The sequence below is a fragment of the Humulus lupulus genome, chromosome 6 (assembly GCF_963169125.1).
Source record: "Humulus lupulus chromosome 6, drHumLupu1.1, whole genome shotgun sequence".
In the NCBI taxonomy this organism is placed as follows: Eukaryota; Viridiplantae; Streptophyta; class Magnoliopsida; order Rosales; family Cannabaceae; genus Humulus; species Humulus lupulus.
The window spans coordinates 185,459,218-185,484,953 of NC_084798.1; the positions used below are offsets into that span (position 1 = coordinate 185,459,218).

Sequence of the window (25,736 nt, forward strand, 5' to 3'; positions counted from 1 at the left end):
AACAAGAAACTTGATTTTATATTTATATTCAATAGAAAGAAAATTGTAACAGAAACATCAAGAAGGACAGAGAAGAAGAGGGAAGAGAGGAAAGTGGCAATTATTAGAGTTATTTGGTATAATAAGAAGGAAACAAAGGAATAAATTATTTTATAATTTTAAATAAATAATAATGTTAAAAAATTAATCATTTAATTATTTAAGAAATTTTTTATTTTTTTTGTTCTACAATCCACCCATATATGGAAGGATTTATTTTTGTGGGCCCAAGGGATTTGCAATCTTTAGCAATTTCCAACATTTGTTCCCATTCCCTCTTACGAAACAAAAATATGCTAAGGATGGATTGCTTCATTCCACAACCCTTAATCCATTCTTCATCCAATCCATCATACCAAACAAAAGGTAAATGTCTAATTATCCATAAGCAGTCAAGCTTCCAACAAATGCAAAGTAAACTAGATTTCTTTTTCAAATGGGCATATGATTGATCAACCCCACCAATGTCCATCAACCAATAATCTTCCAATAGAAGGCATGAGATAACAACTCCATTATTCAAACTGGAAATAAGAAAAATAAAACAACGACCAACCATGTTCATTAGCCCCGACACTAGACATTAGAATGACATGTAACACAGGGCCAATAGAGATCGAAACCCCCCCTAAATATGACAACCAAAGATAGAAAAATTGAGACCGTATAGAAGCGATTAGCACAGATTAAAGAACCACCAACCACCCAAAAGGAATTAAAACCTTCATCTCCCTCTGTTATAATTACTAATCCCACTAATCTAGTAGGTCCATGTCGTGTGACTTTTGTTCAAATTTCAACATTGTACCGTGCTTGGCCCAAACTCATATTTTTTTGGGATTACTTGAAAAATACCCTGTTTTAGGATTAGTTAACTAAAAATAGCTACTAAAATTATTTAGTTGAATATTACTCACTTTATTAAGCACATTTCTCATATTACCTTTAAAACACTACTAGAAGTCCAATGTAAAAATCTCAATCTTTGCCTCTGTCGTGTCATTTACTTCCCTCTTTAAATAATATTCCATTGTGAGTTCCACTAGACTACTGTATAATGGGTAGAGTCATTAATAGTTTGGGTATTAATCAAAGAGTTTTAAAAGGTTGGTAAAAATTAAAAAGGTTAACTTAAATTGGGTATTAGGTGTAATTTTCACTATTTTTTTGTGCCATGTCGTGCTTGTGCATTCTGGGTTCGAGCCAATTTCGTGCGTGCCAAAAAGCCCAATCCATATTTACAACTCTAATTTAGACAACTAACCTAATTAAAAGAATTAACTACTGTAACGAACAACTAACCATAGTTAGATACAATATCCAACATTTTGAAACCATAAAAAGCTTTAATTAAATATGGTGATCTATTAAAAACTTTTCAAGTAATAATTGTCCCGTCAAATAAATATTGCATAAAATGAAAGGGCGTAAAACATAAAACATAGAACACTACAAAAGACTATTAATCCATGTTAATTAAGGCGATCATGAATTGAAAAACAAAATTGATAAGAAGAAGAAGAGACACAAAATACTAGAAGTTCATTGCTTCTTCTTACATTGACGTAGCTATATAGCACTTGCTCATTTATTGTACCAATTTGATTGGTTGAATATGATTGAAAGAGACTTATGGTGAAATAACTGAGTCCAGTCGATCAATGCGATCATGAATTTATATAGACTGATGATACAATCCGACTACTTTCAATGTCCTTTAATGACATATTGATTCTCTCAAGTCTTTGTCAATTGAATGAGAAACAAAAGGACAAGAAGTAGGAGAGCAAAATGATCTGAAATAATTACAACACCGAATTCAAGAACATTTTGTAGCAGTACATTACATATGGTAAAATGATAATCAGTTCCATTAAATACACATAATAGCTCATTATCCCATAACTGAAATCTCACATCCACAAAGGCAGCACAAACCCACAATAAAATAAAATACCCACAACAAACGAAAGACCGCAAGCTTGGTACTCTGAGATATACCTAGTCGTCGTTATAAGCTCGTTCACCTATGACAAGTAATACAATGATTTTACATTAGAATGAACAAACTAATTATATATATAAATACATATTTGAGAAAACTAATAACAAAGATAACTTACTGAAATAATTATCCAATTGTGACTCCCATTCTTCTTTGCTGACATGGTCTGTAAAGAATATAAAATTTAATTATAATAAGCAGTTCTACAATTATTTACTTCAGTTTCTATTGTTATTGCATTAATTTTTCGTAAGGATGGAATAAAGACAGATTTATACATCTTCCAAGTTGTACTCCTTTCATAAACTCATAGCAGTCAGAATGTATTGAAATAAAAGAAATAGTAATTAATGATAACTGAAAAGAATTAGACACTCGGTCTTACCTCGCAAATATTCCACGAATTGCATAACCCATTCCAATCTGAAGCTCCACAATTCATCACGAATTCTGTAAAGAAGCTGAATGTCTACTCCAATATTTCTATAGCTTTGAAATGTATTGGACATCCAGAAAATTGTTGGCAATTCACGCAAATGAACTTTTTTGATGTTTGTCAAATGCTGAAATCCAGAGGGAAGCTCCTTTAGTTGAGGGCAAGGCCCAATGAACAACTCTTCAAGATTACACAATGATCCTTCTTCTATTACCATGAATTGTAATTTTCTCAAGGAATAGAGCATGAGCACCTTAAGATTTGGAAAAGTTCTTTCCTTAAAGTGCAATTTCTCACCAACATACCCATCATAAAATATTTGAAGCTCCGAAAGAATTGGTATGTTTTGAAGGACATTCAAGTGATCAATTTCTAACTTTGACCAAAAAAACGATATCCTAGTTAGGTTTTGAAGCTCTGGGATCCATTTAGGCAAGTTCTTCAAAGGCCCTTGTAAGTGGAGACACCGAAGAAATTGAGGGGGATAAGATATGGATTCCAAATCAATTGTATCATCTTCACTTACTGAACTTACGTGAAGGGATTCAAGGTGATTCATCCTTTGAATACAATCACATAATTTCATTCCATCTTCACTTCTTAAATTTAAGATGCCTAATTTTCTTAACTCAGTCAACTTGCTTAACTCTTTAAACAGGTCAAATCCAGTAACATTGACATCAACAAAATATAATTTCTGCAAGGTTGTTAACCGTCCGATTCCAATATGTACTTGTACTCCTTTTACTAAATTAAATGAACTAAATTCATTCATATTTGCATGGTAAGCTAAAAGGTATCGCAATCTTTGAAGCCTTTTGATCTCAACCGGTATCGTAAACACCAATGATTGTTTCAAATCTAATGTCTCTAAATTTATTAATTTTCCAATTGATTTAGGCAAAAACGCAACCCTTGTGCCTCGAACACTTAAATATTTTAAGTGAAATAAGTTTCCAATATCTTTGGGAAGGAGATCTAGACTTGGAGCATCTTCAAAATCAAGAACTTTTAGGAGCTTAAAATTTATGATGATTTCACGTATATGATGATTAAGAATTTTGCCTTTATCAAAGATAAAAATAGATCGCACCTGAGAAATCGCATAAGCATTATTCTTAATAACTTCATAAGAGCCATTGATTATTGAAACGCGTCGAGCTGATCCGTTGAAGTTTGAAACCTTTGTTGACAAAACTTGACTGAAGCTTAAATCCTCCATCTTGTTGAGGACAATCTCACGAAGAAGATCATGGATTCGACATGTTCTAGCTTTTCCATCAAAATTTACCTCTGACACCTGAATGAGATTTCTATTTATTAAATCTACCAAGTATTCTTTTGCAATCACCTCTAACGTTTTATCTTTTTTCGACTTTACAAAGCCTTCAGCAATCCATTGGCGAACTAATCTTCCACATCTGATTTCGTAGTCTTCAGGAAAATATCCCAAATACAAGAAGCAAGATTTAAGATGATAAGGTAGGTCATTGAAACTGAGGGAAAGAATTTTCGTTATGCTTTCTAGATGTTCATTGCTCTGCAACTCTGAACTAAGAGTTGTAAGTAATTTTCTCCACTCATCAGTAGTCTTGCTTTTTGTTGATAAAAGACCAGCTATGACAACAATAGCAAGTGGTAATCCTTGACATCTTTCAACAATCTCATGTGACAATCTGTCTAAATGGGGTGGACAACAATCAACAATAAGTTCGTAGCGAAAAGCTTTTTTACAAAAGAGCTCCCATGCCTTCTCTGGAAAGAGACGTTGCAGATTATGGATATGAACACATGATGATACTTTACAAAAATTTGCGACTTCAACATATCTAGTTGTGATGACTATTCTTTTATTTTTGTCGTTGCCATCATTAGGTAAAACATCTTGTATATCACCCCAAAAATTCGTCTTCCAAACATCATCAAAAATGACAAGATAGCTCTTTTCTCGCAAGTAGTCTCTTAACTTTGTAGTCAATATGATTTCATCCATTGCATCAAGTCCTTTCGGAACAGATTCTTCTCTCGACTCATAGAACTTTTTCACTAGCATTTGTAGCAGCTCCACCCTTTGGTATGACTGAGAAACTTCAATCCAAGCATGGCAATCAAAACTATCTTTTGTATGAACATAGACTCGATTAGCAAGAGTGGTCTTGCCAAGTCCACCCATCCCTAATAAAGAGATTACAGTCCGCATTGGAGATCCACATTCCACCTTTGTAATCAATTCATCTCTAGAAGATTCAATGCCTACAAGATCACTTTCTTCAATTAGGCATGAGCCTTTTCGAGGATCATACCATTTACTTGATTGAGAAGCAGATGAAGAGTTGTCATGTAAGTCGTAAGATGCACTTGTTTGATTTATATCCCGAATCCTTTGTCTGATATCTTTTACTTTAGAAGCTATGTCATGTCGTGATTTTAGTTTGATAACCAAGCAAGCGCTTTTACGAAAAAAGCCAATAAATCTTTGGATATGGGGATGATTTAGCTGTTGTTTCACCATAAGATGTGTGTATTCATCAATAACATCTTCCACTTCAAATGCTATTTTTCGAAGCTTCTCCACCCACACTTTAATGCTATGGCTACTTTTGTTGCTTTGATCTGTATCAACTCTTGCATCAGTATCTTTAAGGAAAGCGAGCAGAAAGTCTAGATCACATTTGATTCCCTCAACATCATTGTGAATACCTCTCAACAAATATGCCTCCTCACTTAGCAACGGAATCAACTTGTCTACAACTAGGCCTACAGCAATCTCTGCCATCTATGAAGTGTCTATCTAGCAATCATATCTGCCATAAAGTATATTTGCATACATATTAGTATACGTTTTCTTATATGCATATATATAGTGATAATTGTTTAAGTAGGGGTATTGATTTATGCATACATATAGTGATAATTGTTTAAGTAAACTCGTTGATATTGATTTATTGGTTAAGAATATTTTCACTATATATACACTTGATGACTTTTTTCAATTGCTACTATGAAATGATATCCTATTAATTTCTTATCTTTATAAATATGAGTATAACGAAAATTGTTGGTTTCGGTTAGATTTAACATTTTTTTTTTTATTATTTTCTAACACTGTTAGTTTTAAAGTCATCTAAATAAAGTAAACAAATTAAAAAAAATCATCTAAATAAGATAAGTAAATTAGAAATAAAAATAAAAAGTAATAAATGAGTCCTAATAATTTCTCATCATATATTTTAAAATTTCTTATTAAAGTATTTAAATTACTCTATCAATTATATTTTCAAAACTATAACCGATAAATATTTATGTGTTTAAATTCATTCTTTTCTTTATTTTATACTAAGTGTATATTAGTAAACTTTTTCTTATAACCGAAAAATATGTAAGTGTATAAATTCTATATATATTGGAAAATTATTAGGTAGTGATTGTAATTCTATTTTTTAAACAATGGTGTACAATGTAGCTACAGGAGACCTCCCATAAATTTTAAGGTTATTTCGAATAATTTAGGATATCGTAATTAGGCTTCAAATAACTTATTGCACATGCGTATATAATCGAAACAAGCACGCGTGCAACAAGCTCTTTGAATCCTGATTTTAATTCCTAAATTATTCAAAATTTCTTGAAAATTTGTGAAAGGTCTCCTATAACTACATTATACACTGTCATGTAAAAAAAAATAAAGTTGCAACTTATCCATGTAGCAAAAATACTAAAAGTACCTATAGGCAGTGATACAAAAAATTTAGGATGCCGAAATCAGGTTCCAAATAGCTAATAGCATCCGTGCTTGTTTTGATATTTATACGCGCGTACAACAAGCTATTTGAATCATGATTTTGGTATCCTAAATTATCTGGAATTTCTTGAAAATTTATGAGAGGTCCCTTGTAACTACATTATACAATATCATGCAAAAAAAAAATTTATAACTTATCCATGTACTGAAAATACTAAAACTACCTAGGGGTAGTGATAAAAAACAATCATTACCCAATAATCTTTCTATATTTATATATAATCACTTCATTGACAATACTAGAATGCACAATGCAAAATTGAGAATGAGAGTTTTGGTTGACTGCTTGTTTGAGCACTACAAGAAAGTGGACCTTTCCCGGTGCGTGTTAGTATTTCGCCGGCAAAGGTCCACTTTTACTGGCGGTTTAAGGATAACTCGCTAGCAAAAGTGCACTATTTTGCCGGCGTCTTTATTCGCTGGTGAAAGCAACTTTTGCCGACGACTTTCATCAAACGCGCCGACAAAGGTTGATCAAATTTTTAGTGAGATTTTTAGTAGGCTTTTGGTGGAGAGATTGTGAATGCCGGCGGGAAAGGTCCCCAATATTCGCCGGTAAATTTCTTAAGCTCTCCGGTAAAAGTATTGGTATGCGCCGACAAAGATTTTTCAGTTTGGAATTATCAATTTTTTTTAGTTGTACAATTTTTTTAAGTTTAACTTGCATCGTTCTATATGTTTTGAGTTTGGAAAACACAATTAACGATTTGATTTATTCTGGATTATTTTGAGATTAGCATATAAACTTACGAATAGTATTTTCTTAACAATTTGAAGTTAAACCGATTTGATATGTGTTGATATGAACATGATATCATAGTTTGTGGTAACATTTGGTGATTAAATGTCATTTTACAACTAATCAATGGTTTGATTGTACATATAGTGTTTTAAGAGACATATTCTCTAACATTAATAACTGTTCTTATTAACTGTTAGTGCTTAAAGTGATATGATATGTGTGTAACGTTGTTAATCAAACTACGAATTAGTAATTTATTGTAACGTTAGCTAATTATTAGTTAGATAAAATGTAATAAATGGTTCGATTGAGTCATGAGTGATTAAATATCAATAGTAGAAGTAAATAACACTGTTTTTATTGAATGTTAAACGTTAAAGTGTTCTGATTTCCCATATTTGATCTTAATTTCACGATAATTATACGATCTACTCCGGCAAAAATAATTGATGAGTCTTTTTGAACTTAATCAGCCATACGATTATCCTTAGATATTTGAAGTGACAAATATCAGGAGTAAATTGTTAGGGTTGATGGGACTTTTGCCAGCGGTAATACTTTTCCCAACGAGCCATTATGCACCAACAAAAGTTTATTATGCGCCGATGAAAGTTCAATACGTTAAACACGCGTTTTGATTAGGGTTTCTGGGCGAGCTAGGGACTTTTGTCATCGCGTTGAAATGCGCTGGCAAAAGTCTATGCGATACACCCCTTCCAGCCGTCTCCTCCCCCATCTTCTTCTTCTTCTTCTTCTTCTTCTTCTTCTTCTTCTTCTTCTTCTTCTTCTTCCTTTCTCCATAGCTGCCTCCGCCTCCTCCTAGCTACCTACTGCCGAGCCCCCACGACCAGACGTGCCCAAGCCCCCACGACCCCAAGGCCACCACCCGAACCCCCAATCGCCACCAATCGAGCCCCCAACCACCACCACCCGAGCCCCCACCACTCCTCCCAGCCTCCATGGCCCAGACCACCCACACCCAAACCCAAACCCAAACCCATATTCCTGAACCCCCACAAGTAATTATTTCGATTTTTGTATTTTTTTAAAATTTTATTTAATTTTGTAACATAACTTGTGTATGTGGTTAATGAATTGCTCGTAGGTCCTCCACTACTGGTCTGAGCCCATCATTGCTGCTGCTTTTGATTTGGAGGTATCACAAAGTCTTTATTTGTGAAAAAGTATATTTTTTGTTTTTTTTATGTGTATAATTTTTGTATATGTATTAGAAAAATATTAATATGTGTTAGAAATTTCTCGCATATTTGTATTTTCTGTTAAAAATAAATTATGTGCTTTTGTGAATGTTCTGGGATTTTCTGTGTGTAGGTATTTTAAAGTTTTGGAATATTCAATATTAAGGCATTATGCTGTCGATTTTTTTTTTTGAAGTTGAATTAAATTTCTGTGTTAATTTTAATTATATGTTAAAATAATCAATTTCTAGTAATTAATTTATGATATCTGTCTCGGTATTCCTATGATTGATGGGTGTAGATCATACCCATCGTTTATAAGGATATCGACACATAGATTATAATTTTTTTTTACACACATGAATTATATACTAATTAAATACTGATGTTATAATTGTAGTAACTATTAATTAATTATAAAATATTTATTAAATGTGGGTGTAAATTTTTAGCGACTTAAATCCTTGAAATTAGTAACTTTTTAGTAATTTGAGTAATTAATAAAAATTAATTAAAAATTAAATTAGTATTTTGAAATTGAGTGAAAAGGTGGTTTAGGACACACATACATTTGGTTGATACTTTGGAAATTTTTTGTATAAATGATGCCACCTGATCGAAGCTGGCTAAGTGCTCGGAATCACCTATTAGTTGAATATAAAAATGGTGTGACAGAGTTTGTTGAAGTAGCTAAGAATCATGTTGATTATCGGGGTCTAAGTCATTGTCCGTGTAAGAAATGTGGGAATGCTCGTTTTCACACCCCTGATGCGATTAGAATGCATTTGTTCAACACTGGCATCCAACCATCCTACTTAGTATGGTATTGCCATGGAGAGCGGTACGTAGGGAACCAGATGCAGTCCCATTGGAACAATCTTACCCTGAGCTATACCCTGGTTGTACAAAGTATTCGACATTGAACTTTTTAGTGAAGCTCATGCATTTGAAAGTGATGCATAAGTGTAGCAACCATTATTTTGATAGTTTGCTAGAATTATTAATTGATGCAATGCCTGTGGGAACAATCTTACCTAAGAGTCACTACGAGTCCAAAGATAAGTTGCAAGGTCTTGGATTAGGATATGAGACGATATATGCTTGCAAACATGATTGTGCACTCGTTTGGAAGGAGAATTCGAGTTTGGGATTTTGTCCTATTTGTGGTGAATGTCATTGGCAAGAATCTGGTGGGAAAGGGAAGAAAGTTCCCCATAAAGTGTTGCGTTACTTTCCATTGACACCATGTTTGAAGAGGATGTATAGCACTCGATATATTGCAGAGGATATGAGGTGGAACTATTCTAAGAGGCCTAATGAAGATGGTGTGATGAGATACCATGTTGATAGTGATGCCTGGAAATAGTTTGATAAGGATTATCCAAATTTCACATCATAACCCGAAAATGCGAGATTGGGTTTGGCTACAGATGGTTTTAATCCATTTGTTAATCAAAGCAACTCTTATAGTATGTGGCTTGTTATCATGGTCCTATACAACTTGTCGTCGTGGAAGTGCATGAAACCAGAGTTTTTAATATTGTCACTATTGATTCTAGGTCCTACCTCACGAGGAAAAGATATTGATGTGTATATGAGGCCTCTAGTTGATGAGTTGAAAGAATTGTGGGAGGACGGTGTGGAGACGCAAGATGCATACAATAATTCATTATTTAGTATGCGTGCTTCGATCCTGTGGACTATTAATGATTTTCCAGCTTATGCTATGATGTCTGGTTGGAGTACAAAAGGATATAATGCATGCCCGACGTGTAACGAGCAAACTCCTTCAGTAGGAATCCAAAGTAAAATTGCATATATTGGGTATAGAAGATTTCTTGATGAGGATCATGAATGGAGGAATAAACCTAAACTTTTTGGCGGTAGCAATGATCTCCGACCTCCACCCAAAGACTACTTGGTGGATGACATCGTGGATCAAATGGAAAATATTCAAATTCGACAACCAGGGAAACACGAAGAATATGGGGGTGTGAAGTGTAAGCAGTCTCCGTCTAATCTTAATTGGTCTTAGAGAAGCATACTTTTTGAGCTTGAATATTGGAAACACTTGTCACTTAGACACAATTTGGATGTAATCCATATCGAGAAGAATGTCTGTGATAGTGTTTTGGGTACTTTGTTAAGTATCGATGGAAAATCGAAAGATACAGATAAGGCAAGACTTGATCTAGCTGATATGAAAATTAGGAGTAATCTTCATTTTTATAAGGATGGGAACAAGTGGAAGAAACCCCCTTTGTCTTTCACACTCAGTGTCGGGGAGCGACGTCAATTTCGTTATTTTGTGAAATCAGTTAAATTTCCAGATAGTTTTGTGGCAAACTTATCGAAGAATGTAAACGTTCTTGATGGTAAGATTTCAGGGCTCAAATCACACGATTGTCATGTATTATTTCAACGGTCGTTGCCAGCTGGCATCCGACCATTTTTGGGAACAGAAGTTCGGAAGGCCATTACTGAGTTGTGCCTATTTTTCAAGCAACTATGTTCTTGGACTGTGAATGTTAAAGATCTCAAGAAGATGCAAAATTATATTATAATTATCTTGTGCAAATTAGAGATGACTTTTCCTCTTGCATTTTTTGATGAAATGGTGCACTTAGTTATTCATCTTCTGAAAGAGACAACTCTTGGTGGCCCTGTGCACTTTAGGTGGATGTACCCACTTGAACGGTCTATGGCGGTGTACAAACGATATGTTCGAAGTTGTGCACATCTCGAAGGGTCAATTGCTAAAGCTTACGTCGTGAATGAGGCATTAACTTTTTGCTCAATGTACTTTCGAGGTATTGAAACTCGATTCAACCGACTCATAAGGAATAATGATTGGGTTGGATCTCGGCCTGACTGAGAATATTCTATATTTAAGGTCATTGATCGTCCTTTTGGCAAAGGAACAGTTACTTTGATGGAATCATGGTTGAAGAGAAAAGTTGAATGGTACATCTTGAACAATTATACTGAAATCGAGGATTATATGAATGAGCATACGAATGAGTTGGAAAGAGAAAGTAGTTTGAATCTGCAACATAAACAAGAAGTTGAGTTTCCTAAGTGGTTCAAAACTCGAGTTAGTATTTCAACAATTTGAAATAATTAAATTAATTAATAAATATTGATCAATTTAATTGTATTTTGTTTTATTTGTAGAACAATCAACTACAACAGTTAACGCCTTCAGAGGTATCCGATGAATTATATGCTCTTGCAAACAAAGCAAGTTCTACTATCTTTTCCTATCCGGGTATAATTGTGAATTGAGTGAAATATATTGTTCATAGTCGGGATCTAAAGTTGAAAATACAGAACAATGGTTTTATGGTCCTAAGTGTTGATGATGTCACTTATTATGGGGTGTTGGATGAAAGAATTGAATTTTCGTACATGATGGGCTGCAGCATTGTGCTTCTTAAGTGTAATTGGTTTGACACAACTCGAACAATAGAAGATCCAATTTTCACAAGCGTTTACGTCAAGGATGAATGTTACAAGGCTGATCCTTTTATACTTGCATCCCAAGCAAAATTGGTATATTATCTAAAAGGTGATAAAAACGGGGATGATTGGAGACTCGTGAACACTTATATTCCAAGGAATGTGTGATATTTTTCAAACATAGATATCGATCAGATTGATAATGCCAATGATATACCAAGAAGATAATTCTTTTGGATTTCAGTTATGGGTAGAGCTTCCAATATTAGACAATGTTCAATATAACCGTTATGATGTCAATCCAACTGAAGTACGAGATTTTAATGGGTTAGGTGGCACAACCTCTAATAACTTTATTGTTGATGATGATGAATCTGATGAAGAGGGTTTATCCGACAGTGGAGATGATGAAGAACATTTACTTGTTGACAGTGATAGCGATGATGATCATGATGTAGTTGATGTTGATGATGAGAATGAGGATGAGGATGATGACTTGTAATATAGAAACAAATCTTGTAACTTGTTTTTTAATAAATAACATTTCTAATTTTTTTTGGGTGTTAATTATTTAATCATTTATTAGACAAATGACTAAAAACCAACATATTAATTTCGTTAAATTTAATGCCAATTTAAATATATACCATGTCAGCTCCGAAATCTAGCAACAACCAGGGAAAGAAAAAAGTAAAGGGATCTTACTACGATGCTAATGTTGAGAGAGAGATCGCGATGTTACGATCCAAGGGGATTACCCATATGAAAGTGGAGTTTGATCCAACGACTGGAAGATCTATACATAAGTATGGAAAATGGTTCAACAACACCATTGCTCGATTTGTGCATGACATCTTATCCCCTACTTTGTTTCATTGGAGTGATGTGCCACAGACAGATGTTGCGACCATTTACCAGAGATAATCTGTAAGTATCTCACTAAACTTTAATATAGCACTAAAATAATTAATTAACTTTAAAAGTATATATTATCTATCCAAGTTTTCCCAATTTTAATTGAAGGAGAAGTTCACTTTTCCATTGGTGGATAAAGTTGTTAAGGACCATATGGAAAAACAAATGATGAAGTATTTATCTTACTGGCGGTATAATATGAGAAGTGATTAGGTTGAAATTGGAGGGGAGAAGAAGAACAAAGCGACAAAGGCAAAACCATATACAGGTGTTTCTCAAACTGACTACGCGATGTTGTGTGATTATTGGTCTTCTGAGGAACAACAGGTAAAACTATAATTATTTATACCAATTTAAATTACGCAACTACTAATTACATTATTATTGTTTCATGTAAAATAGGAAAGGTCTCGAAGGAACAGGGAAAATCGGGTCAAAATGCCTACACCGGGGGGACACAACTCCAGATCCATTGTGTCGCATGTTCATGATAACGTACGTTATATGAATTATACATTTTTATTGTTTTATAAAGAAATTATGTGTATGTTCTAATATTTTTTCATTTCTAGGTTGATGAGTCTGGCCAATTTTCGAGCTTCATCAACATGTTCAAACAACTCCACAGAAATAAGAAAGGTTGGCTAAGCGAGGAAGCTGGGAAGGCGCATGTAAGATTTAATTACTTTTAAATTGATTAATCATTATTTAGTTTAAATTTTGTCTCTTATAATATTAATCAATTAACTTTAATATTTTTCAGGAGGAGATGACTCAAAGGCGAGCATCACAAAGTACACCTACTGCCTCATCAGCTACATCTTGTGTTGGCGGTTCTGATGTCTCACTACCTCCGGACTTGGATGTAGTGTGTGATATTTTAGGTCCTCGATCCCGCTATAAGAAAGGATTTGGTCCCTTGCCTAGGCTTAAGGCAACTGGAGAACAGCGAGCACATAGTTTGTCCTCCATGTCCGGTAGTCAACCATCTGTGGATGTAGGCTATCTTCGGGAGGAAAATGAGCAACTCAAAATGAAGCAGCAAGCCCATGAACAATTTTTGATTGCCCAGAACCAATACATAATACAATACAACCAATACATGGCAAATTTCATGCAACAGATGCAAGCCATGGTACCAGGAATAAATTTCCCGCCCCCACCAACATTTAACTTCGATGGTGTTTTAGCTAGCCAACCATCCCATTCAGTCCACAAAGAAGACAACGACAATGATGAGGATGATTTAGCCAAGTTGATATACTTTTATTTTCACCTTTAATTTCAAGACAATTTGTTTTATTTTGTTATGTATTTTTATATGTTTTATGACATTTACTTTATTATGTATTATTAGTTTGTCAATTATATTTACAAAACAATTATGTAGTTTTTTATATTAATAAAATAAAATTAATTAATTAATAATAATAAATTTTATATTGATTTTATAAATTTATTTAATTTTAAATTTATTTTAAAAAAGTATTCAAAATCTTTTACCGGTGCATAGTTTTTTATATTAATAAAATAAAATTAATTAATTAATAATAATAAATTTTATATTGATTTTATAAATTTATTTTAAAAAAGTATTCAAAATCTTTTACCGGTGCATTTTTTGCGCCGGTAAAAGTCAAATTTTTTCGACCAAACTTTTGTCGACGAATAAATTTCCCCTGGTAAAAACCGCTATTCGCTAGCAAAAGATAGCCCCATGATTTCGTAGGAAAATATTTTGCCGGCGAGATTTGTTTTTCCGGTGAATTATTTTTGCCGTCGAAAAAGCTTTTGTCGGCGTGATGTGGAAGTCGCTGGCAAAAGATGATTCCCCGGCCACTGTTCCTCGAATATGTTTCCTGATGCAAATTGCATCGGCAAAAGGTATCAGGCTTTTGCCTGCGGGAAAAACTGCCGACAAAAGTCACATTTATAGTAGTGGAGAAAGGAAAATAAATTATATATTATTATTATGAAAAAACTAATCTAAAAATTAATTCATTTTATTTTTGAAAAATTTACACTTAGTACGCTTTTTTGTAACTTAATTACAATAATAACATGAGTTATTTAATTGACAACTCTACCTTAATTTTATACCTTTTTAAACTTAATTTGTCTTATTTCTTGTCCAACCATACCGTTTTGAAGATGTTGTTTTTTTTTTTAATGTTACTTACTTTCTTTCTCTTCTCCTTAACTTCAAAAATCTTTTTCGGCTACACCGATAATTGATTGGGCTCAAGAGTGGTACCATTGCAATCTACTATTCAATGTGATCATTTTTATATGTTGGAAACATATATTTTTTTTCGCTGTCTCCGGAGAAGATGACTAAAATAAAAAGTAATATTTTAGTTTCTTTTTTATATTTTGTTAACAAAAATGTAACTAAACTGTAAACTTAAACAAATTTAATATACCAAAATTTGTATACTTATTTTACATTTAAATATACTATATGGTATTAGAAACAACTTTAAAGCTATTATAGAAACATTTCAAGTAATTTTTTTAAAATAGATTCTTTAGGATTTGTTTAGTAACTTTTAAACAGAACATAAGAAGACTCTTTTTGGTAACTCACTAAGTGTGTTTGTCGCTTTAAATTTGCAGAACACCGAAAAATTTAGTCATACATCAAAAGGTAACCAATTGGTATCTCAAATGATTTTAAAAGCAACGAAAATGTAGCTTTTATAAGTAACTATGTAGTATACTAAATAATATCATTTTCTAATAAGTTATTTATGGTAACTTGGAATTATATAGGAATATTTTTTTTATACTATATGTAAACTAATTAGTTTCTAAAATAGTCTTGGAAGGTAATGTAAAAGTATCTTAAATAATAAAATATGTAAATTACATGAGTAACTAAAAGAAGTATATTAAAAGTTTTTATTTATTAGTATACTAAATTAATTTTTATTAATAAACTATATGGTAAGTTATTATACTATATGTCAACTCATTAGTTTTTGAAATAAGCTTGAAGGTTACCAAAATGTATCTTAAATAATCTGATACCATAATATAACAGAAAAATAACTAATTTGTATATTAAGATGTCTACAAATGTGTTTTGTAGGTAACCAAAATGCACTGAAATAATGTGATAAAAAAAATAAAGCATTTAATAAAAAAAAAAGTGACAAATTGGTATCTTATCGGTATCGTAAGTAACCAAAATGTAACTTTTTACAACCCAGAAAAAACAAAAAAAATCAGAAAGTAGGATTTTTTTTTTTTTTTTTCCTTTCAAAATCTAGTATGTTATGTTGACGTGGTACTGATATTTGTGTAATTAATTTGGTTGAATGTATTTTTGTAGTTACTTTAGATTCTAAGTATATAAATGTAAAATTTCCTTTATTTTTTTTTATTATATTACCATAATAAGATATTATTAATTTTTCTTATATATACTTCTCTTAAAGGCCCATTTTATCATTCGTAATTAAATAGTTCTCTATTGTGAACAAGGCATATGTATAGCAGTAAAAAAGTATAAAATTGCTTTCTATATATATATATATATATATATATAGATCGAGGGAGCTGCTGTGGAAGTATATATATACTTCAATTAACTTTGCATGATTGTTTTTTCAATGCAATTCCGCTCAAACAAATTTATGTTGAGTTGTTAAAAGAAAATATGTATAAATATAATAAAATCTATAACAATTGAATATATGTTGATCATGGTCCTGATTTGATGCAGTTATTTACACTTATTTAGCTATTTTTTGAGCTACAGCTTGAAATATGATTGCTTTTATTTTATTTTATTGAAAAAATTAATTTTTTTGTTGAATAAATAACATATGACGAGAATGTAATTTGGAGCTAAAATAAGATGGTCCAAAATGCCTAGTGCTAATTAATTACTCCAAAATTGTATAAATATAAACTAAAAAAAGTAACAAAATTATATAATACATACCTTTTAGTAATATCCAAAGACGACTAGTCAATGGTACTGAGATTCCAAGTTCCAATCCGCATCCTTCAATATCCCAACAAGAAAAATTCAAAGACAATGTGAAAGCTCGTTAAATGTCGGTAATCAAATAAAGATTCAGAGAAGATCTACGAACAAGATTAAAATATAGATATATATATTAAGAAAAAGACTGAACATTAAAAAAGAAAATTAAAACTCAAGAACTAAATTGGAAAAAGCAAAAGAAAAAGAGACTAGAGTATAAAGTACTGTCAAATAATGATACATTTTAAAAGTACTCACTACACTAAAACCTATTTCATATTCTAAAGTGAATAAAAAAATGAAAGAAAGTTTTGTTTAATTAATCTTCCATGTCCTTGCAAAAGCTTTTCCGTAACATCAAGAAGTATTCTCAAAAGGGTATCTATAATGCCAATTTTTTTCACTGTCCTTCTAGAAAGCTTTCTTAACATTTTTAGATGTAGTTAAGTCTTCCATTTTAACTAAAAAAGAACTATTAAAGAAATTCGATCGTTATACACTAAATGCCTAGAAGTAGGTGTTCAATTGTTTTTCTTAAGCTTAATTGATACATTTTTTTTTATTAAATACTTAACAAACAAACAACATGAGTCTATACATCTCAACACCTTCAAAATAAAATAAATAAGAATAGGCAGACATGTATATTTATATGTATATATATGAAGATCATCTATGAAGGTCATCTTACCTACATAAATATCTTATGTTGCTGAGAAGACTGTTTGTGAAGACGCAATCAACTAGAGTTTAATAAATGCTTGATTATATATGTATTAATCAGTAAAATAACTGAAAAAGATCATCTTAGCTGAGAGTAGTGCTCTTACAAAGTTTCTGATAGTTGTTGAGTGGCTGAGACTAGATGTACACAACAAAAACAGGCATGCCTAATAATAATAACACATATATATATATATAGAATATGTAAAAATTGTGAATAAATTATTGCTCTCAACTAATTTATTTATATAATTGAAAGGTATAGAGATATTTATAATTTGAAAAGTCATGCTACTCTTTCTGTGGACGATAATGTAAGTCGCCAAAACTGACCCAGAAGAGCAGTAATTTTATATATGACCAGAAAATCGAAGTTATCAACTATATTATATATGACAATATAATTCATAATATTTTATCACTAAACTGAAACTACTTATGTCTTTTCTCAAAAATCATATATAAAACTGTTAAGTATATATTCTTCGAAAAACAAATATAATTAAGACGAGAAATTAGTAATTATAATTAAGAAAGTATATATGCTTTTTCCTTCAGTCTAATTCTTTCATCACCCCACATCTCATTCTAATAAAAGTTTGATATTTTAAACTTTGATTTGATATATAATGTATGCATAAGATTCAATAATCTCATATATCACACCACGCCAGTGATATGAATAGATTTTTCACAAATAAAATAAAGAAAGAATGGAAAAAGATAATCATACAACGAAAAGAAAGAAAAGTCATTCTATACTTTTAATAAGAAAATTATGTTTAGATGTCACTTTTATGTGGACGGCAATTGTCGGCCACCAACATTGACCCTGAGAAGAGTATTGAATTGTCACTACTAAAAAAAATTATGTTAGATATAAAAAGTTTATTAGGTCCAACAAATTCCACAGGTAAAATCCCAAATATTATGCCATGTATCTATTTGACGTAATAAGTAATATAATATGACTTGTTACATCTTAACTTGAATAATAATGAAGATAGTTTTCGACATTGATCTAAAACCCATACACAATCAATACCAAAACTAACAAATACGATTTCCCAGCTGGAACAAAGTAATGTAGATGCAATTTCCTCCAAACCAGTTTCGTAGCGGTGCTTGGTTGGCGGTGGGTCGAGATTAGATGTCGTCTACATACACCTTTATGTTACATTCAATTTGGTTGACGAACATTTTATTTACAAGTCGTTGATTAGTCCGACTTGCATTTTTAGTCCAAAGTGTTGGGAATAATGCACTTAAAGTAATTATAGTTGACAATGGTTTTAATGAAATAAATGAATGAATTGAATTATTGTGTATATGTAGCTTATGTACTATATTATTGTTAATAATATTAAGTAAATATTAGAAAATTTCTAAGTTCATCTATGTGGTCTCAATCTCATTGAAGTGATATAATCGCATGGTCCATGCTTCACAATATGGTTATATCTAAAATATGCGTCCATAAATGACATTAGCTTGTGTCACAAGGTGGCATCAACTAGTTGATCTATTCGAGGTAAAGAAAAAGCAGTCCTTCGGGCATGCTTTATTTAGGTCTGTATATTCAATGCATGTCCACCATTTCCCAATTGGATTTTGAACTAACATTGGGTTCACAACCCAGATTGGATAACAAGAGCTTTCTTACAAATTTGTTTGCGAGTAGTTTGTCGACCTTTTCTTTTAATGTCTCCTGTCTATCGTCATCTAGCAATCTTCTCTTCTGTTGCTTTCTGGGAATGTCAAGATCACCATGAAGGGCATGACTTATAAGTTTAGGGCTTATTCTTACCATGTCAAAATGAGCTCAGGCAAAGACTTTCTGATCATCTTTCATGAATTGGACTAGTTGCTGCTTTACTTCGTTTTTGAAGTTTTTTCCAACCTTAATTACTCGAGTTGGGTTTTCAGTGTCAAGGACAATATCTTCAAGTTCCTCAACCAATCCAAGGTATGCTCAATCATTTCCAATTCATGGACTGATTTCCTCACTTTCCTGTACTTCAACCTCCATTAAGTCCTAGTTTATCGTTTCATCCTCTCATCGAGTTGTTGTAGCGTTCTCGAATAGTGAGCTAATCTCTTTTTACAATGCCAATCCACCTGGAGTAGGGAATTTCATGGCTAAGCTAGTGTCTAATCAAGGTAACTGCTCTCATTCCAATAATTGTTGGTCGTCCTAGGATGACATTATATGTTGAAGGTGAATCGATGACCACAAAATTGAACATCTTTGTAACAAAGCGAGGTGCCTCGAGAACTTTTACCGAAAGCTCGATTTGTTCGGTGTTGGCTACTCTGCCTTCTGTAAACATGTACATAGTGGTGGTACAAGGTTTAAGGTCGTGGACTGAGAGACCCATCTTTTCTACTGCAATTTTATATGACAAGTTCAAGCTGACATTTATGGCAGTTCCCCATTGCACAAATGTCATCCTAGTTTGCGTTATGGGATTCTTCCTCACATATAAAACTGACGCAAAAACTCAATTATGGCAGTTAGAAACTGACGCAAATGCTCTTTTTTGTAGTAGTGTAGTAAACGAGGTCGGGTATCCTCTAAAAAGGACGCTCCTCTCTCTAAGGTCACTAAAAATCCTTCTCTTGCAACCTCGACAACTATTTCGGTAAGATCTCCTACTACTTGAATTCCTTGTTTTGTTAGTTTCTTACTTTTATTTCTAACTCTTTTTTCCATTCATTCAGGCCCTTCTTGGATTCTTGCACCAAGGCTCTTTATTGTCGTCCAAGGTGGGGTCAAGCAAAAAGCATGACTTCAATGTTAAACAATCCCAATTCGAACAGAGGATACTCTTAAAGAGGCCAAGGGAGATAAAACCAAGGCCAAGGATGTCCTAAAGGAGGCCCAGGACAAGCTTGCTACCTTAGAAGCTAAAGTCGGTCATCTGAAGGCCGAGCTTGGTACAAAGATGGAAGACTTTGATGATGCAAAGGCAGAGTTGGCCACTAGCGCCACCGAGATTATACGCCTCAAGGAACAAGCGATTAAGCTCGAGGAGGAGAAGAGGGCCACCTATGACATTGTAGAGTCCAAGAACTTTACTTAGCTAATTGTTTAGTAGTATTATAGTATGTTTAAGTGTTATCTTTGTTACTATGGATTTTTGGTTCAGACCGGGAGTTATTTGGACACTCATAGTAGTACTTATAGATTTTCTAAGTTTAACCTATAGTTTAAGAATATTAAGTATAACCTAAGGTTTGATTAATGTGTCTGATATTAAGGATTATATTATTATATTATAAGGTTTAGACATCAACCAATAGGATTTTAAGCACATGTTTTGAATGGTAATTAAGGATTAAGTATTTTTGAGGATTAAATTAAATAAGGGTAAAAGTTTGAATGTATAGGGTCAGTCAGCAGCTTTGAGCACATTGAGGGCTTAGTCAAGGCTGTTTACTCCATTCAAACTCAGCTAAAAATGTGTAAATTCGTGTTTAAATATTCAGCGTATGCCGATATATCGCAGCTATAGGGGGCGATATATCGCAGCACGTAGATACGGAAAACACGAATCGATGCACGGTCGCCTCGGGAACAAAGGTCCAGGCGATATATCGCCTCCACCAGCATGAATTCAAATACTTTTGAATTCTTTTCCCTTCAGCCATTCAAACTCCTTCAACAGTCCAGCATCTTCTGAACGAGTCTTCAGCCTCTGCTGAACGATTATTCAAATGATTTTCACCTAAAAAGCCATTATTTTTATTCAAGTAAAATCAAGATATTTTCATTCCCAAACTCTATAAATAGGACCTAGTACCCAGCCATTATTCACCATTTGCTCTAAGTTCAGAAGCTGCTAGTGTTAAGTGAGTGTGAGAGTGTAAACACTTGGTTTGGGGAAAAACTATAAGCTTAAACATCATAAGCTTATCAAACACTTTGGGAAGTGAGTTCTATAGTATTTCGGTGGAGGTTAGATTGATCTTGAAATCTTTGAGGTAAACCCAAAACTATAGTTCCTTTCTGTATTTTATGTTATTTCCTTTCTCAAAACCTTCTACTCAGTCCCCTAATCTTATTCTTATTTTGGTTAGGGAATCCAAGCTCTTAAGCATATAAGTCGGTAAGTATGTTTTTTTTCATGGTTTAGTCTTTCCATCTCTTTCATTTCATCTCCTTTCTTAGACTCACTCTTTCTTATGGTTTTAGGAGTGTTCCAAAAGTCCCAACTCAGTCCATAATCCCGGTAACTTTGGTAAGGAAATAGGCTAGAATCAACATGTTATGTGATTATGTTATCTATATGTTTTATGTTATTAAAAGTGTTATGATATATGTGTATGTTTGTAGGCTTGGGCATATGACCCATATGACTAACAAGACCCCAAATGGGTTATGGGCATATGACCTACTTAGCTAGTAGGACCCCACTAATCCCATGGGCATATGCTTGTTTAGTCTATGGGACCCCAAGTAATAATGGCCATTATAATAAGTGTATGTTATATGTATTATGTTAAGTCTTTATGTTTTCTTATGAAATTATGTATGTGACTTTGTGTTAGATTTTCCTTACTGGGCATTAGGCTCACTCCTTTCTGTTTATGTGCAGGAAAATAAGTTTAGAGGCGGAAAGATTCGTGACGCTTGGAGAATGTGTATCGATGATGAATGGAGTCAAGGGGCCGAGCGTTATTCGATTCGAGGATATAGTCTTCCTTTTATGTTTTTATGGTTTTTATGTGTATTTTCCGCATTATTATGTAATGTCTTTTATTTTAAATCTTGTTTTGTTTTAAAGACAATGGGATCCCAAAATCCTTCTTAGTATTCTGTTTATTTGTAAATAACTCTTATTTTCAAGTTACTCAATAAATTATGGTATTTTCATAAAAATGTAAGTTTTATGTATAGTTTCGATAATGGTCCAATTAGTTTAGATTAGTGGGTCGTTACAGACATCCTCGAGGATGAGGAGAAGCACCTCCTGGAGAAATTCATTACCAAAAAGGAGTTTGCTACAGACATGGACATGTACCGTATGAGGCCACTGAACCTGGAGATTGATAACTCTTTTTTGTTGGATAAGGAGGAGGGCTACTTGGCCATGTGGCAGGCCCGTCTTGCGGAGGAGGAAGTGACCCAAGTGACTGTCACCGATGATGGAGGCGCAGATGAAAAAGGCGAGGATGCCAAGTCTTCCCTAGTTGATAAGGAGTAATGTCGAGTCCAAAGAATTTTACTTAGTTAGTTAGATAGTAGTATAATAGCATTATCTTTATGACTGTGGATTTTTGGTTCAGACCGAGATTTATTTGGACACTCATAGTAGTACTTGTAGATTTTCTAAGTTTAACCTATAGTTTAGGAATATTAATTTTAACCTAAGGTTTGATTAATATGACTGATATTGAGGATATTATTTATTATACTATAAGGTTTAGATAAGAACCAATAAGATAATAACACATGTCATGTATAGGTTTATTAATGATTAAGTATTTTGAGGATTAAATTTATTAAGGTTAAAATTTGAATGCCCTAAGGTCAGTCAGCAGCTTTGAAAACGTTAGAGGGCTTAGTCAAGGCTGTTTACTCAATTCAAATTAAGCTAAAAATGTGTAATTTCGTGTTTAAATATTCAGCGTATGCCGATATATCGCAGCTATAGGGGGCGATATATCGCAGTACGAAGATACGGAAAACACGAAACGTTGCACGATTGCCTCGAGCATAATGGCCCAGGCGATATATCGCCTATAGGGGGCGCTATATCGCCTCCTTCAGCATATTTTGAAAGTTTTCAAAAACGTTCTCATTCAAATCCTTAACCTCTTGATAAGTCCAGCACCTTTTTGAACGAGTCTTCAGCCTCTGCTGAATGATAATTCAAATTATTTTCACTTACAAAGCCATTATTTTTATTCAAGTTAATGAAGATCTTTTCATTCCTAAACTCTATAAATAGGACCTAGTACCCTGCCATTTATTCATCTATTACTCTAAGTTCAGAGGCTGCAAGTTGCTAGGTTAGTGTGAGAGTGTAAACACTTGGGTTGGGAATTATAAGCTTGATCACTATAAGCTTATCAAACACTTGGGGAAGTAAGGTTTATTCACATTTCAGTTCAAGGTTTAGATTGATCATATAAGTCTTCAAGGTATTTCCAAACTCTAGTCCATTTCTGTATTATTTTCTTTAAAGTTCTCATAGTCTTCTAACCTTATTCCTATTCTTGGTTAGGAAATCCAAGTTCTTAAGCACAAGGTTTTTGGTAAGTATATTTTGATAGTATAGTTCCTTCTTCACTTTCATCCCTTTTCTTCAATATACTCGTCATTTTATAAATGGTTTTTAGGAGTGTTCCAAGGTCCTAAATCAGTTCTCATATCCCGATTTTTTTGGTAAGGAAAATAGGATAGGATATATATGTTATATGATTTATATGTTATCTTATGAATATGTGTTATGAAAAAAATGCTATGTTAAGTATGCTTGTAGACTTGGGCATATGACCTATACAACTAACAAGCCCCAAATAGATTATGGGCATATGACTTGCTTAGCTAGCAAGACCCCACTAATCTAATGGGCATATGACTTGTTTAGTTTATGGGACCCCAAGTAATAATGGCCATTATAGTATGTATGTGACATAAGTGTTATGGTATGTTGCATTATGAATTTTATGTATATGGTTATATGTTAGATTTTCCTTGCTGGGCATTAGGCTCACTCCTTTTTGTTTATATGTGCAGGAAAATAGCTTTAGTGGCGGGAAAGGTTCTTGGATGTTGGGGAATGTGTATTGAGGCGGAATGGATTCAAAGAGCCGAGAGTTTCGATTCGAGGATGAATTCTTTACTTATGGTTTTTATGTGTATTTTTCCGCACTTATTTATGTAATCCTTTTTAATTACAATTATGTTATGTTTGGTTTTAAAACAATGGGATCCCATATCCTACTTTGAGTTTATGTAAGTTTAACAATTTGTTTTTACAAGTCTTTAATAAAGTATGATCTTTTTCACTTGTAAGTTCTATTAAAGATTAGGGCATATGTATAGTTTTCGTTAATGGTCCAAAGTCTAGAGTAGTTGGGTCATTACAAGTAATTATTTTTATACTTTTACAAGGGTTGCGTCCCTTATTTTTGATTTGTAATTAATTAAGGCCCCTGGGGTCGAGACAATTTATAGTTCGAGTTGATGAGCTATTTACTTTTGTTTTTTGTGAATATTTTCCTTTTTAAAGTAGTTTTATACTTAATTTTCAGTCTAAAAGATCTTATGCATATTATCTACTTATAATTTTTCCTTAATGTTATGCATCGTATTTCTCGATCAAAATATTTTGAGCTTCTCATATGTGGCTTTTATCATACTTGTTTATTTATACAATTATATTTTGAGCTTACTTCGAACCCCCTTCCACATATATGGTTTATTCATTTGCTCCAATTTCAATCTCATTATAATCAAGATCGAATACTACTTATACCATACATTTTTACTCTTAAAAATACTTAATGGCATGTAGTCTCGTTTTTCTAGTTGTTTCTTGCTTAGTGACAATTTTTGTCCTTATCCTTCGAGGTTGAGGTTGAAACTATTTTGCAAGAAAAATTCCAACTTTAACATTATATTGATTGTTTATGTTGGTTAATCTAGACTTGTAAATAATCAGGCTTGTGCTTGGTTTGTTATCCATGCACCTCAAAATTATTTTTGTTTATGCTATATTTTTTCGAGCTTATGGTATCATGGTATACCACTTATGCCCCCTTAAAATCCTATGATTGTAAATATTAGGTTATTGATTATTGAGAGCAAGCAAAAATTATAGCAAAAATAAAGAAAAGAAAAAAGTAATTTATTAATAATACTGAAAGAAACTAAATACAAGCTTGGTTACAACTAAATAAACATCCTTTCAAATTTTACTGATAATATCGTCGTACATGTTCACCGTTCCAAGCTCGTGGAACCAATTCTCCATTCAATCTCGCAAGTTTGTAGGCTCCAGGTCGAATGATGGATTCAATTTGGTATGGTCCTTCCCAATTAGGCCCAAGCGCCTACAGATGCATCTTGTGTAGAGCCAACAATACTCGTCTAAGCACCAAATCTCCCAATCAAAAATGTCTATGTCAAATCCTCTTATTGAAGTACCTTGTTGCCCGTTGCTGGTATGCAACATTCTTAAGCTGAGCTTCATCTCGCTTTTCTTCGATAAGGTCCAGGGATTCTTCAAGTATGGATTGGTTTGATTCTGGTGTATATGCCTCACATATTACTGTCGACACTTCGACTTCAATTGGTAACATAGCTTCACAAACATAGGCTAGTGAGAAGGGTGTGTGCCCAGTTGAGGTTCAAGTTGTCGTTCTATAAGCCCATAGGACTTGTGGTAATTCTTCTGGCCATTTACCTTTA

General features: G+C 33.0%; 2 protein-coding genes across 5 annotated transcripts; one reads left to right on the top strand and one right to left on the bottom strand.

Annotated features, from left to right (window-relative positions):
- Positions 1-1,675: 1,675 nt before the first annotated feature.
- Positions 1,676-17,539, bottom strand: LOC133782819 (disease resistance protein RPM1-like). Of its 4 annotated transcripts, none has more exons than XM_062222217.1 (6): positions 17,422-17,536; positions 17,283-17,334; positions 16,547-16,609; positions 2,430-5,284; positions 2,163-2,210; positions 1,676-2,066 (listed from the first exon to the last, which is right to left on the bottom strand). In XM_062222217.1, the coding sequence occupies exons 4-6, from the start codon at positions 5,254-5,256 to the stop codon at positions 2,041-2,043; spliced, it is 2,901 nt and encodes a 966-aa protein (XP_062078201.1). In that variant the 5' UTR covers positions 5,257-5,284; positions 16,547-16,609; positions 17,283-17,334; positions 17,422-17,536; the 3' UTR covers positions 1,676-2,040. The 4 variants fall into 4 exon arrangements, with proteins under 4 accessions (XP_062078201.1, XP_062078202.1, XP_062078204.1 ...); XM_062222218.1 differs by having other exon boundaries at positions 17,283-17,312; positions 17,422-17,523; XM_062222220.1 differs by lacking the exon at positions 17,283-17,334 and having other exon boundaries at positions 17,422-17,539.
- On the top strand, positions 9,710-12,184 carry LOC133785739 (uncharacterized). The gene is made up of 6 exons (XM_062224954.1): positions 9,710-10,251; positions 10,372-11,033; positions 11,142-11,317; positions 11,398-11,463; positions 11,554-11,775; positions 11,927-12,184. The coding sequence occupies exons 1-6, from the start codon at positions 9,710-9,712 to the stop codon at positions 12,182-12,184; spliced, it is 1,926 nt and encodes a 641-aa protein (XP_062080938.1).
- Positions 17,540-25,736: the final 8,197 nt, after the last annotated feature.

Bases quoted from the DNA above. Each gene is read 5' to 3' on its own strand.
- LOC133782819 (XM_062222220.1), bottom strand. From the start codon at position 5,256: ATGGCAGAGATTGCTGTAGGCCTAGTTGTAGACAAGTTGATTCCGTTG. The intron at 2,211-2,429 runs GTAAGACCGAGT...TATTCTTTACAG, and splicing joins ATTCGTGGAATATTTGCGAG to ACCATGTCAGCAAAGAAGAA. The intron at 2,067-2,162 runs GTAAGTTATCTT...TACTTGTCATAG, and splicing joins ACAATTGGATAATTATTTCA to GTGAACGAGCTTATAACGAC.
- LOC133785739 (XM_062224954.1), top strand. From the start codon at position 9,710: ATGGTCCTATACAACTTGTCGTCGTGGAAGTGCATGAAACCAGAGTTT. The intron at 11,034-11,141 runs GTATTGAAACTC...CTTTTGGCAAAG, and splicing joins TTGCTCAATGTACTTTCGAG to GAACAGTTACTTTGATGGAA. The intron at 11,318-11,397 runs GTTAGTATTTCA...TTTTATTTGTAG, and splicing joins CTAAGTGGTTCAAAACTCGA to AACAATCAACTACAACAGTT.